The 13,243-nt window shown below is 42.6% G+C and overlaps 1 protein-coding gene across 1 annotated transcript in view; it reads right to left on the bottom strand.

Annotated features, from left to right (window-relative positions):
* LOC137889321 (zinc finger protein 721-like) overlaps positions 1–13,044 on the bottom strand; it is a 16,103-nt gene extending 3,059 nt beyond the window's left edge. The window contains exons 1-4 of the mRNA XM_068733125.1: positions 12,399–13,044; positions 6,010–7,483; positions 2,858–3,177; positions 1–414 (exon numbers count right to left, since the gene is read on the bottom strand). The exon at positions 1–414 is cut by the window's left edge and continues 3,059 nt beyond it. Coding sequence (XP_068589226.1) covers positions 1–414; positions 2,858–3,177; positions 6,010–7,483; positions 12,399–12,684 — 2,494 coding nt within the window. The 5' untranslated portion in view covers positions 12,685–13,044. The remainder of the gene's footprint in view (positions 415–2,857; positions 3,178–6,009; positions 7,484–12,398) is intronic.
* Between the last annotated feature and the right edge of the window lie 199 nt (positions 13,045–13,243).

Raw genomic sequence — 13,243 nt, forward strand, 5'->3', positions numbered from 1 at the left:
GACTCCTCAGGTGTGTCTCCACGTTCTGAAATGTCTTCCCACAGATTTCACACGATCCGCCGGGTTCTCTGTGAGATCTGAGGTGGTCCAACAAACTGTCCGAGGACTCAACGTGTTCTCCGCAGACTCCACACTCCGGGCCGTCCGAGTGTGTTTCCGCATGTTTCACCATATTCCCTTTGTGACGGAAGGTTTTACCGCAGATCTGACAGCGGTGAGCCACCGGCCACCTCCGTCGTCCTCCGTCTATCGTGAGAGTTTCTTTAACGCCGGACGAGTTGTCGCCGCTGTCGGCCGCAGAGACGTCTGAGGAGTCGGAGCTGGGCGGGGCTGTGTGGGGGTGGGTGGGGTCGACCTCAGGAGGCGGGGCCATACGGGGGTGGGTTCGTTGGTTTTCGGTTGTCCTGATGGAGTCTGGAAGAAAAAAAAGACTACAAGTTAATTCAGAGCTGCAGATTTGAGTCAAACTGTGACCTTTTTACGTCGATTTGTAGTGAAGTAACCGACAGTAGTGGATCCGTACCGATGCCCCCACAGTTTAACGTTAACCATCACAGTGTAAATAAAGTTTTCCTGATGATGGTTCTCCTCAGTATTCAGTAGAACATGTGGTTCTAGTCTCTGATCTCTGATCATGTTTCATTGTAAACAACCAATCAGTGTTTAAACCAACAGGAGGAGAGCTAGTAACGTTAGCAGCACCACTAACGGCTAACCAACGAAGGTTCACTTCAGTTACATTATGATGCCTTCAGGCTCTGTTCTGTTAACATGAGTACTGGCTGAAGGTGAATTATAACATTATCATGTTGTGTTCACATGTAATCTGTAAAATGTAGTTCTGGTGATAAGTTTTCACATGAATATAAAACAGATATTGTACAACAAGATGGATGTGTAGTGGTGAGCTCCTTGTTTTTTCAAAATGCCTCATATTAACATAAATCTACAATAAAATAAGTTGAGTTTGAGAGGAGGGAAATCGCAAAGGAGGTGGAAGTCCGACAAGAAAATAAACAAAACACAAGAAAGTCGGATGTTGCCGAGGTCAGTAATCAAGAAGACGACGCAGAATCAACGGCAGGTGACGTAGCTAACGTAGCTTACGTAAATAGAATGTAAAGAAAATATGCAAACCCAGCCAACATATTGAGAAAGACTTATGACTCCTTTGAATATGAGCACTTTATGTGCTGAATGTTGGACACTTCTAGTACAGATGGAACACCAGTTAGTAGGTATTTATTCACCACTAGAGAGGGCCCCTACAGTATATATGTATATATATTATTATATATACATATATACTATAGCATTAGGACGTCGTCCTATATTAATTATTATTAAATCAACCAACTGATGTTCGGCTCTTTCTGGATATAAATTGAATTTGTTGAAAACAGAGATTTTAACATTAAATTACAAACCCTCAGAAATTATACGACAAACACTTAAACTGGATATCTGTTACTATGACTACAGGTATTGATGATCTATATAAAGCCAACTATAACAAAGTGGATCAGGACTTTAGGAGTGAGCCAGTCTGATCCACTAGATCTCTGTTCACAGACAGACTTTATAAAGACTCTTTATTTCCTTCAGTTTCTACTAATCGATCCCTGAGGAACAGTTCAGAGCTTGAATAATAATAATAATAATAATAATAATAATAATAATATGCTTAATAGGATAAAGTTACCGAACCATAGGGAATATTTCCATTATTATGAAAATAGAGATTAGATGAAGAGCTAAGGCTTCTATGATACACATTTTATCATTCTGAGGTTTCATATTATTAATATGCACAGTTATTAAAGACGGGATAATTAAAGGAGTGCTGCTGAAAGACAAAGACTCACTAAATAACCAGGATAACAAAGTTAACTCAGACAAAAATAGAATAATTACAACCATAATTGGAGTTTTACAGCTCAAAGAAATAGATCATATCGACTTCATATCAACATCTGATGGAAAAACAAGGAAATACAACATTTGATGTAAAACTGAAACGGGAAGAAGAAGTTTGTGATAATATTACAGAAGATGAACGGATGAATATTTAGAGAACAAAATAGTCCTGAACCTCCTCAGAGAGAACTAATATCTGTCTATTGTTCCACTGTGGTGGAGGAAATGTGATTGAGGACCACTCACACGTGTTCTGGTTGAATATTTCTCAGGAGCATCCAGATCCCCTTTTATTTATTCATTTATTTGTTCATTTATTTTGCAGGGACAATGCACACCAATCAACAGTGAAACTGTAAGTGAGCCAGAGAGGCTACTTTTCATCTGCTGTCCCCGGCCAGATGTTTGAAGGCTGCCTAAAATTACAAAATTTCAAATAAAAATGGAATTTAAATTAATTTCCATTATTATTAATATTTATTATTCTATGTCTTTGTTTTTCTCTTTTTGTATGTTTGTGTTCCGTTTCTGAAAATATAAAATAGATATTAGAGATGAATTATGAGCTCTAAACCGATTATTATACATCATTCAAAATAATGAAGAGATTCATTTGTATCAATAAAACTACGAAAAAACCGCTATAAACTACTTTAACAAAGTAAAAGTACAACATTTAGTATTTTGTTGGTTTACTGACTTCAGAGCGTTTAATATCTGGACGTTACATAATTCACTGGACAGATTTTATTTTTGAAAGGGACGTATTTGTTAGCAACACAAAACTTTACTTACTTTATTTCCTCCAATAAAATAAAATAACATGATGAGTTAGTTCTTACATTTATTTTTCCGACACCAGAAGGTTATTTTGTTTATTGTTAAGAGCTGTGACGTCACACCAATCAATACATATGATCGTTGTCTGTTTTAAACTCACCGGTCCGGTTCAGTCGGACCACCGGACTCAGCACCGCCTCCAGCAGCCGGTTCTGCCGCTCCAGCTGCCGCCGGTACTCCTCCACCTCCCGGTCCAGCAGCTCCACGATCCGCTCCGCCGCCGCCGCGAGCTGCTCGGTGAGCAGCAGCCGGAGGAGGCGACCACCGGAGCCACCGGAGCCACCGGAGCTCCGCTTCTCCAGCCTCCTCAAGACCTCCTCCCCGACCCGGGTCAGCTGCTCCGACACCGACACCGTCAGGGCCCGGGGCCCGCACCGCGGCGGGTGTTCTGCCAGAGACATCCCAGTAAAGAGCTCCGTCCTCCGGCCAGAAGTAGAAAGAAAACAATACGGAGATGATCCGGGTCACCGCGTTCATAGAGATAGAAGTCTGCCCTCTGCTGGACTGGAGAGCACACAGATAAAAGAGATACTACAGATACTACTACATATACTACATGTAGTGACCCCATTGCTTCCCAAAAAAGTCACCACGGTTGCTGAAATGTTTGTTTGGACGCGTGCTAAATAACGAAGTCCAGTTTCTAATATGGGCATTTTATTTCTCGCATAAACAGAGGCCAACCACTTTATCTGTCATTATCCCATTTCCTCTACATAGAACCAAAAAACCTTCATATTCGTTACATGTCGCACGTTACATGTCGCACGGTCAAAAACTGTTTGCTTCCTCCTATTCAGCAACACCTGTAACCAATAACCCCACTGATTATATTACCTGTGCCTGGTTCACACCGGCACTACGCCCCCAAGTGGTGGGAGGTTGAACAAAAACAAAAAACAACAAAATGGCTCTTACACTACATATACTGCATATACTACTGATACTACTGATACTACTGATGCTACTACTGATAGTCAAGGACTGCCTTTCTTCACCTTCGTAACATTTCATAAATCAGACGTTCTGTCTCAAAGCGATGCAGAGAAATGACTTCATGCATTTGTTACTCTAGGCTAGACTATTGTGATTCCTTATTATCAGGCTGCTCTAATAAGTCTCTTAAATCTCTCCAGCTGATCCAGAATGCTGCAGCTCGTGTACTAACAAGAACTAAGAAAAGAGACCATATCTCTCCTGTATTAGATTCTCTACACTGTCTCCCTGTAAAATCTAGAATATAATTTAAAATCCTTCTCCTCACCTACGAAGCCCTGATTGATCAAAAACCATCATATCTTAAGGAGCTTATAGTACCATATTACCCTACTAGACAGCTACGCTCCCTAAATTCAGGGTTACTTGTGGTTCCTAGAACAGGAACCAGAGCCTTCAGTTATCAAGCTCCTCTCCTGTGGAACCAGCTTCCAGTTTCAGTCCAGGAGGCAGAAACCCTCCTTTAACTGAACTTAAGAGTGGGCTTAAGACTTTCCTCTTTGATAACTCTTATAGTTAGGGCTGGCTCAGGTCTATAGTTAGGGCTGGCTCAGGTTTATGGTTAGGGCTGGCTCAGGTTTATGGTTAGGGCTGGCTCAGGTTTATGGTTAGGGCTGGCTCAGATTTATAGTTAGGGCTGGCTCAGATTTATAGTTAGGGATGGCTCAGGCTTATAGTTAGGGCTGGCTCAGGTTTATAGTTAGGGCTGGCTCAGGTCTATAGTTAGGGCTGGCTCAGGTTTATGGTTAGGGCTGGCTCAGGTTTATGGTTAGGGCTGGCTCAGATTTATAGTTAGGGCTGGTTCAGGTCTATAGTTAGGGCTGGCTCAGGTCTATAGTTAGGGCTGGTTCAGGTCTATAGTTAGGGCTGGCTCAGGTTTTCCTTGGTCCAGCCCCTAGATATGCTGCTATAGACCTAGACTGCTAGAGGACTTCCTAGGACACACTGAGCTCCTCTCTCCTCTTCTTTCTCTCTCCCTCTGTATAAATTCATGTCCCATTAATAACTTTACTTCTTCCTCTGATTCTCTGCATTTTCTCTCCTTGCAGATTTCCATGGGTCCTGGTTCTACTTGGACCGTAGTCCTGCCTCCTGTCCTGGTCCTGCCTGACACCCACTGCTACTATTATTAATATTATTAGTAACATTTATACTGTTATTACTACTCTCATTATATGAAAAGTGTACGTTGTATCCATTGAATGTGTTGTAACTCTGTCATGTTAATTGTGTACACATGACATCACACTTCATCCTGATAGAGGATCCCTCTTCTGATGTTTTATGTTGTACAGATTGTAAAGTTCTCTGAAAATAATTTGTGATTAGTGATATGAGACTTTACAAACTGAAACGTATACAAGCACTTACTACTGATATTTACAGAAGAAACATGTTTCTTCAGCTCTCTTTCGTAGTTTGAACTGTGTGAATGGTAAAGACGTCATCAAAGGGGGACGAGTCTCACATTCAGAATCACGTCATCCATGATCTGCTACAATATTAAAATCAGGTTTCATTTATTGAAATGGACGTCACGGTAGCATAAAAATGTATTATTCAGCGTTTGGTTGTACTTAGCTCCGCCCTCTTCACTGAATGAAAGAGAGAGAGACCAAGAGAAGTCTGGAGACTCAACATTAAAAACAAACTTCGTGTTCAAAGAAGGATTAACGGCGGGTGTGGCGAGCTCAGCGGCAGACATACAGTGAGTCATAAACACGTCAACAATGTTTGTGTATAAAAGTATTTTAATTAAAGTTCTGAACTCTAGCTTTATTCATTTATGTCATTATTGATATCAGACTTAAAGAGCCTGAATATTTCTGACATTTACTTTCAGGCAGGTTTTAATACTCAGTTCTACGGACACAGTACAGTACTGAGTACCAAACACTACAGTAATGAGTACTAGACAGTATAGTCTTGAGTACCACACAGTACAAAACTAAGTACCACACAGTACAGTATTGAGTACCACACAGTACAGTAATGAGTACTAGACATTATAGTACTGAGTACCACACAGTACAGTACTGAGTACCACACAGTACAGTAATGAGTACTAGACAGTATAGTACTGAGTACCACACAGTACAGTACTGAGTACTAGACAGTATAGAACTGAGTACCACACAGTATAGTACTGACTACTTACTGAGACAGTAAAGTTGTCGAACTGAAAAGTTTAACCTTGTTGGTTACAGTTTGTGTCCATAACATGCAGAGTCAGCAGTCTGTCCTCTGAAGCTCTACAGCTGGATGAATCCCGAGTAGAGAGTGTCTGAGTTCTGGTCCGGCTCCGGGCCCGACTCCCCCCCTTCAGCCGTGTGGACTTTGAGGTGTCCGTTGAGCGACCGCTTGGCCTGGAAGCTCTTCCCGCACACCCGGCAACTGTATGGTTTCTCTCCGGTGTGGATCAGCATGTGTCTCTTCAGGTCCACTTCCTGCATGAAGCCCTTCCCGCACACCTGGCACAGGAAGCGTCTCTCTTTGTTGTGGAAGCGGACGTGAGTATCCAGAGTCTGTTTCTGGGTGAACCCCTTCCCGCAAAGACTGCAGGAGAACGCCTTCTCCCCGGTGTGGGTCTTCAGATGCGTCTTCAGGTTTCCGCTCTGGTTGAAGCTCTTCCCACAGGAGCTGCAAGAGTACGGTTTCTCTCCGGTGTGGATCCTCATGTGCATCAGCAGCGCCGCCTGAGCGCCAAAAGACTTCCCGCAGATGTGGCAGGTGTTGCCGATCTCGCGGTGGGAGCGCAGGTGCGCGGCGAGGCTGCTGGCGGACTCGTACTGGTGTCCGCAGAGACCGCAGCAGCAATCCGGGTCCTGCAGGTGAATCTCCACGTGTTTCACCAACGAGGTCCTCTTGTCAAAGGCATTGCCGCATGCTTTGCAGAGGAAGGACCGTGCTGAGCTGCGACGTCTCTTCGGTTTGTCAACGACGTCCTTCCGATGAGTCACCATGTGCCGTCGCAGGCTGCGCCGCTTTGTGAACTCCTGACCGCAGACACTGCAGGCGTGCACCTCGCCCCCGCTGTGATCCTGCATGTGACGCTCCAAAGACGTCATGTGGTAGAAGGCCCGGCTGCACTCTTTACACTTGAAGGGTTTCTCTGCGGCGTGGACGCGCATGTGTGATGACAGGTTGCCCTTCTGGCTAAACTTCTTGCCACAGATGTCGCAGCTGTGCGGTTTCTCTCCGGTGTGCAGACGCACGTGCAGCTCCTGTGCCAGAATCGACTGGAAGGTTTTTCCGCAGAAGGAGCAGGTTTTGCTCTTCACCTGGTGTGTCTGCAGGTGAGCCGTCAAGTCGGCGGCGGAGTCCAACCGCACGCCGCAGAAGCCGCAGCAGCAGTCCGAGTCTTCGGCGCAAACCTGCAGGACGTGTTTGAGCAGGAAGCCTTTCCCCTGCAGAGAGCGTCCGCACACGTGACAGCTGAAGCTCTGAGCTGGAGTCGACCTCTTACGTTTGTTCCTGATGGCGAGCGGCAGCCGTCCTCTCTTCTTCTTCCACGAAGATCTCAGAGTCGGACTGTGCTCGGTCCACTTCCTGTCTGGAACACGGCTGCCGTGGACGTCCGAGCCGCTCGGTGAGGCGGGCGGATCGCCGGCAGGTGAAGGAGAGCAAAGCATTGACGGGCAGGAAGCATCGCTGTCGACGAGTTCGGCTTCCATCTGGTTCAGGTCTGCAGGGTCCACTGAAGGCTGGAGTACTGTGTAGTTCAGGGTCACTGAGGAGACATAACGACAGAAGATGAATCCTGTGGTTTCCTTCACTAGATTCAGACTTTCAGCATCACTTTAATAGCTAAAATGTGACCTACGTTTACAGCTTTAATGCAAACGTGTTCTCCACTTAGACCTGAAGTCCAATAATACATCTGAATCACCAATTAATATGAATCTTATTGTGTCAATTAATCCTTTAACCATCAGGTGTATAAAAAGTCTTCAGATGTCGTATTTTGTCCAAAACCCAAAGACACATTTTTTTAAGTGATTTATTTATCAGCATTTTTGCTTTAAATGTTTAATGATTACAGATCATTTCAAACCAGATATGATTTTAATATTTTCGATCATCTAAGCTGATTTTCTAACTCAGCTCTCAGATCAGATGAACATTTACTAAGTTGAGTTGATATTAAACATCTCAGAAGCATTCAAATATACATTTATTAATGTATATATTAACGACCAGATGAGGTATGTTTGTCACTAATCATCAACACAAAAACATGTGTTATTAAATGTGTTATTATTGCTAAAACAATAATAACACATTTTGACAGTGTGGCTGCTACTGCCCGAAGACGTTGCAATATTAAAATAAATAAATATATATATATATATACACACACGCCAATATTACCAGTAGTATCACTGAGGTTCAATTGAGATATCGCTTCTCTTATTTCTGCATTTTAGATTCATACTCTTGGATTGAGTCTTGAACTTGAGCAGCTGTAGCTTCATAGAAACGTGTGTGTCACTGGTTACCACGGTGATTGGGGCAAATGACATACCTGTTGAAATGAGAGATACATCTGTATCTGAGATATATACCTTTGGAAATTACATTTCTGTATTTGTGATGGAAAGCCTTGAACTTAACATTTCTTAACATGAAGCTCAGAACCCCATAGGGCTTTTATTTTGAAAGGGTGGGACTGCGTGGGTGAGAGAGGAGACAGAATCATGTGACTGAATTGACTGAATACCTCCAAGTCATGTGTGTGCGTCTCTGGGTACATCTCAAGTCTCTTAATTGTCATTTCCTCGCTCCTTGATCCTCGCTTGAACAGGAAGTTGTTCTGCTCCTCCATATTGACGGTCGTCCCAAAGCTCTTATTTAGCTCTGAGGAGCGAGGATCGAGGAGAGAGGAAGGATCTCCAAGGAGACATGAGCGAGGACGCACGAGAACAGGCTTCCAGGAAGTGTTTTAACAGCGGACACGCCCCCTCATTGTTCATCAGTGATGTGATTGGACGCTGCAGCCGATCGGACTGATACAATTTTTTCAACATGTAAACAGTGAAGACGGATCAGATTAAACTCTAGTTTATATTTGATATGTTTTCTGATTCACCTTCTGGTTTAAATATGTGTTCATTGTAGTCTGAACAACAAAAGGACCACAAACCACTTTCTTCATTTGTTATAAAGATTTGTCTTTTCATGATCTGATATTTCCCTCAATAACTTTTACTATGAATATAATTAAAGTCAGAGAGCTTTTTACATCATTGATCATCATTTCATTCAGACACTGAGCCTGATCATTCATGAGTTATGTCATTTAAGAGAAACTATAATCATATTCTGGTTTATTTAATAATCACGTCACAATTTCAAAACGTACAGATGCAAAAGTCATAAATATGACAAACGCATTCTGCCGTAGAAATCGATCCTGATCTTATAAACAGAACACAGTTTATTAAAGAGGAAACAGAGAAAACACCTCTAGTGATGATTACTGTGTCTTTATTAGTTACTAGTAGTATTAGTTACTATTATTAAGTACAGTGATGACTACTGTGTCTTTATTAGTTACTAGTAGTATTAGTTACTATTATTAAGTACAGTGATGACTACTGTGTCTTTATTAGTTACTAGTAGTATTAGTTACTATTATTAAGTACAGTGATCATGTGTGCAGACACAAATCATCAAAAGTCTCTCCAGCTGTTAAAGCTGACTGACAGCTGATCACAGCTGATCCGCCATCATCAGGAACAGACGTCGCTTCATGTGACGCTACAGAGGAAAGGACGTCTCATGTCTCTTAAAACATATTTCCTTGTTTCCTCTCTCCTCGCATGGTTTCCTCCATGCATCCCTGGTGGGAGGGAAGTGAAGGAAACGGGGATGCAATTAAGAGACTTGGGATGTACCCTCAGTGTCTCTGTGTGTTTAACTGCACTAATGAGCTCATGTCAAACAGCTGTGTGCTTGGGTGCGTGTGTCACTGGTTGCCATGGTGATCGGAGCACCTGTGTGTTAGAGGCTAATTAAGAGAGATTAGAGTAAACAGGGATTCTCAACAAAACCACCTGTCAAACCTCTGCCCCAGGGACCGAATAATGATAAAATAAAATGAATATTAATATTTCTCTACTGATCTGTGCTATAAATGTAATGTCTGTATGATTCCAATAATTTCAAGCATTTTTATAATCAAAATCTCTGAATGATCTCATGTCCTGTTCAAACAGAGGAGACAGTGAGGTGAGACAGTGACCAGCTGTTCCTCACCTCACTGTGAATCCTCACTAACTGTTGAGTCTTTTTCTCTCTCATTGTTTGTCACCACTGTAATATCTGTAGACTCTTTTATTATATGTCCTTTCTTTACATAGAATAATGTATTTCACGTCTGTGTAGAACATGTTTAGTGTTGATCTGACATTAAACCGCAGTGAAGAAGCACAGAGGCAAACAGTACCTCTGCCTCACTGAAGGGGGCGAGAGAGAGCCCACGGGTCGGTTTATGCTTGTTCTGTCGTTGCTCTTCTTCTACACTTCTCGGCCAAATCCCAATGTCCTCCCGAAACCCTAAGACCTGAATCCTCAAGGACTTGATTGATGTCACCTGGTGAGTGGTTGAGTGTGAGAGGCTGCGAGGGCTTGAAATGGTATAAATCTGAATGGGACAGCACTTTGCTGCAACATATCACGTTACCATGAAAACAACAAAAAATAAGATGTATAATTGTGTGTATTTATTTTGTACTCCCTGATTTGAACGTCTTCAGGCTCTTTCCTCACAAGATGAGAGGTAATTTCATATAATCTATGACAAAATCAAATATTTGATGAATAAATAAATAAATATCTGATTTCAAGTTTATTTTTTGTTCCATCTTTAACCCTTAATGTTTCTGAGTAAATACAATGAGACAGGCTGAACACACTGAGCCGTCCTCTTTGTTTACGTCTCCATGCGTCCACTGGTTACCCCGTGTTTAACGTTACGTTGCTATGACTTGTGGGTAATTCCCATATGAAAAGGGTTCATAAAGGGCTCAAAATGTCTGCGAGAGAGCCTCAAACACGTGATGATGTGACAGTGGGACAGAACTAAACCCTCACGGACTTCGCGGGAGCGCGACTCAAAGTTCGTGAGTCCGTAAGGGGACATTGGGATTTGGCCTTCTTCTTCTACACTTCTCTTCTTCTACATTTCTCTTCTTCTACACTTCTCTTCTACTTCTACACTTCTCTTCTACGTCTACACTTCTCTTCTTCTTTTATACTTCTCTTCTTCTTATATTTTGCTTTGACCACAAAAATGTAAGATTCAATATCTAAGCTTCAAAGTGTCTCAAAAAACAGTGAAATGTGACCAAATCAGCATCAGTTCATCGTCGGACAGGTAAAGAAACCGTTTATGTGTTTGTTGTTCTCTTTATACATCCTGGTTGTTACACAGATTATCGCGGAATCTCACGATTTTCGCGGGTGGCGCCTGCGAGTGCTCCGCTTCTGAAATGCTCCCGGTGGAATCAAACATGTACCTTACCTATGTGTGTGTGTGTGCGCGCGTGTGTAAAGAATGCTGATATGAAATATGAAAAACAACCAGTAGTCAATGTGCAGGCTGCCAATTGAATGGTGATTTAAACTACTGTATTGGGTTCATATATTTGTAAATCTGATTTATGTAGTGTGCAGTCAGTACCTCACCAGCCACGGACCTCACCGCACGTCACTGTCTGCCCCCTATATCAAAACCATGAGTCCAATCAACAATATATATTCCTGAGAAAGATAAGACTCTGCCGAACGCGCTGATGTGGTTTTTATGTTTGTGGTGTTTAAAATGTGAGCTCTAGAGCAAAATACAAAACTGGTCCCATCTGCTTTCTTTGAGACATGAGTGGTGAGATTTAACATGGAGTCTAATGGAGCAGTTGGTTGGAGTTCAGCACAACATGTCCTCTCATTTGACCAAAAATGGTGAATAAAGAGTATAAATTGTGGGAATGGGAGCAATTTGTTTATAAAAATCACAGAATACTTTTCCTGCTCTGCTCCACTCTGACCGTGATGTCATCACTCTAGCACTGAACGAGCCGTGCAACACACACCCATTATAAAATCTGAAACAGACCCTAAATTTTCCTGAAACTTAATCTGTGACTTCATGAAAACTGTGCTAGCTATCAAAATGTCCATTTGGCTCAATAACGTCCATCGTTTTGTCTACGTTTTAAACTTTGAATCATTTTTCTACGTTAAAGTATGGCTGGTCAATATGGGTCCAAAGTTTATTTAGCTCTCTTCACGCTGAAACCCTTTTCAAGTAAATGGAGAAATTTTGCACCGTTTTTCGCGATTTTCAGCAAAACTGCTGGCAAATCTCTGAGAAAAGTCATAGCACACGATTCCCGATAAGGCCGCACATTTTGATGTATTTTTAGCGCAGATGTTGGCTAGCACGGTAAACCTTTGTACTTTCGCCCGGAAGAATATTATTATTACTATTAAGCCCGCAGGATTATAGTCAGTGTGCTTTTGCACAGGCCTTTGTGCCACAAAGCCACACTGAATAATTGTATCACCTCTAGTAACAGAGGCATTTATCTGATCTGACAGGAGTCTTATTTTGAAGAGCGGAAGTGACTCTCCTCAGGACCCACCTGCTCGGTGCAGCTTGACTTCCGGCTTCAGCACGGCATCGAGCAGCCTCCTCTGGCTCTGGATCTCCCGCTCTGACCGCTCAGCTCTGTCTTCGTACTCCGCCACGGTTTCCTCAAACAGACCGACAATCTCCTCCGCAGCCGCCGTTAGCCGCTCGGTGAGCAGCGCTCTCAGCGCCGGGATTTCAGCCGCTTCTTCTCCTTTTTCCACCCGCAGCAGAACGTCTTCGGCGGCGGCGCCGAGCCGCTCGTGTACCGACACCCGTAGCAGCCGCACGGCGCACATTTTGCTCCTTTTTCTGCGGACAAAGAGAGCCAACGGGGCCGCGAACACACACACGGAGTTCCGCGTCGACGACGGTTCGCTTTGAGGAGAGCGAAGCGGCGGAAGCGAACAGCGAACTCTGCTGGGCCGGAGGGCGAACAACAGCCGATTTTTTCATTGGCGATGATTCAGTGACATTAAGAAATATAAAGAATGACATTAATATATTAAAATATGTTCTTATGTAGCACAAAGCGACTACACATTTCTTTGTCAATAAATTAAACTTAAATTGTGACTTTTCTCAAGTTTTAACTGAATAGCAGAAATATTCTGATACGTTGACAGTGTTTCTCCACCTAAGGCTGCAAAAGAAAACCAAAATAAACATGACTCAACTATTTTAAACTAATTTAAAGTTAAACCTCCAAATATGGAAATAAAAGCAAATGGAAATATAGAACATGAAAAATGGAGCTTAGTAATTTTGAAAACTGGGTCTGTAAATTGTCTTTGACTTGATTCCATTAAACTGGCTGTTTATTAACTGATATGAAAAGAGTATTAATAATTAATTTGT

Source organism: Cebidichthys violaceus, unplaced genomic scaffold, assembly GCF_023349555.1.
Source record: "Cebidichthys violaceus isolate CVI_PGR_0920_01 unplaced genomic scaffold, fCebVio1.0.p SCAF_109, whole genome shotgun sequence".
Classification (NCBI taxonomy): Eukaryota; Metazoa; Chordata; class Actinopteri; order Perciformes; family Stichaeidae; genus Cebidichthys; species Cebidichthys violaceus.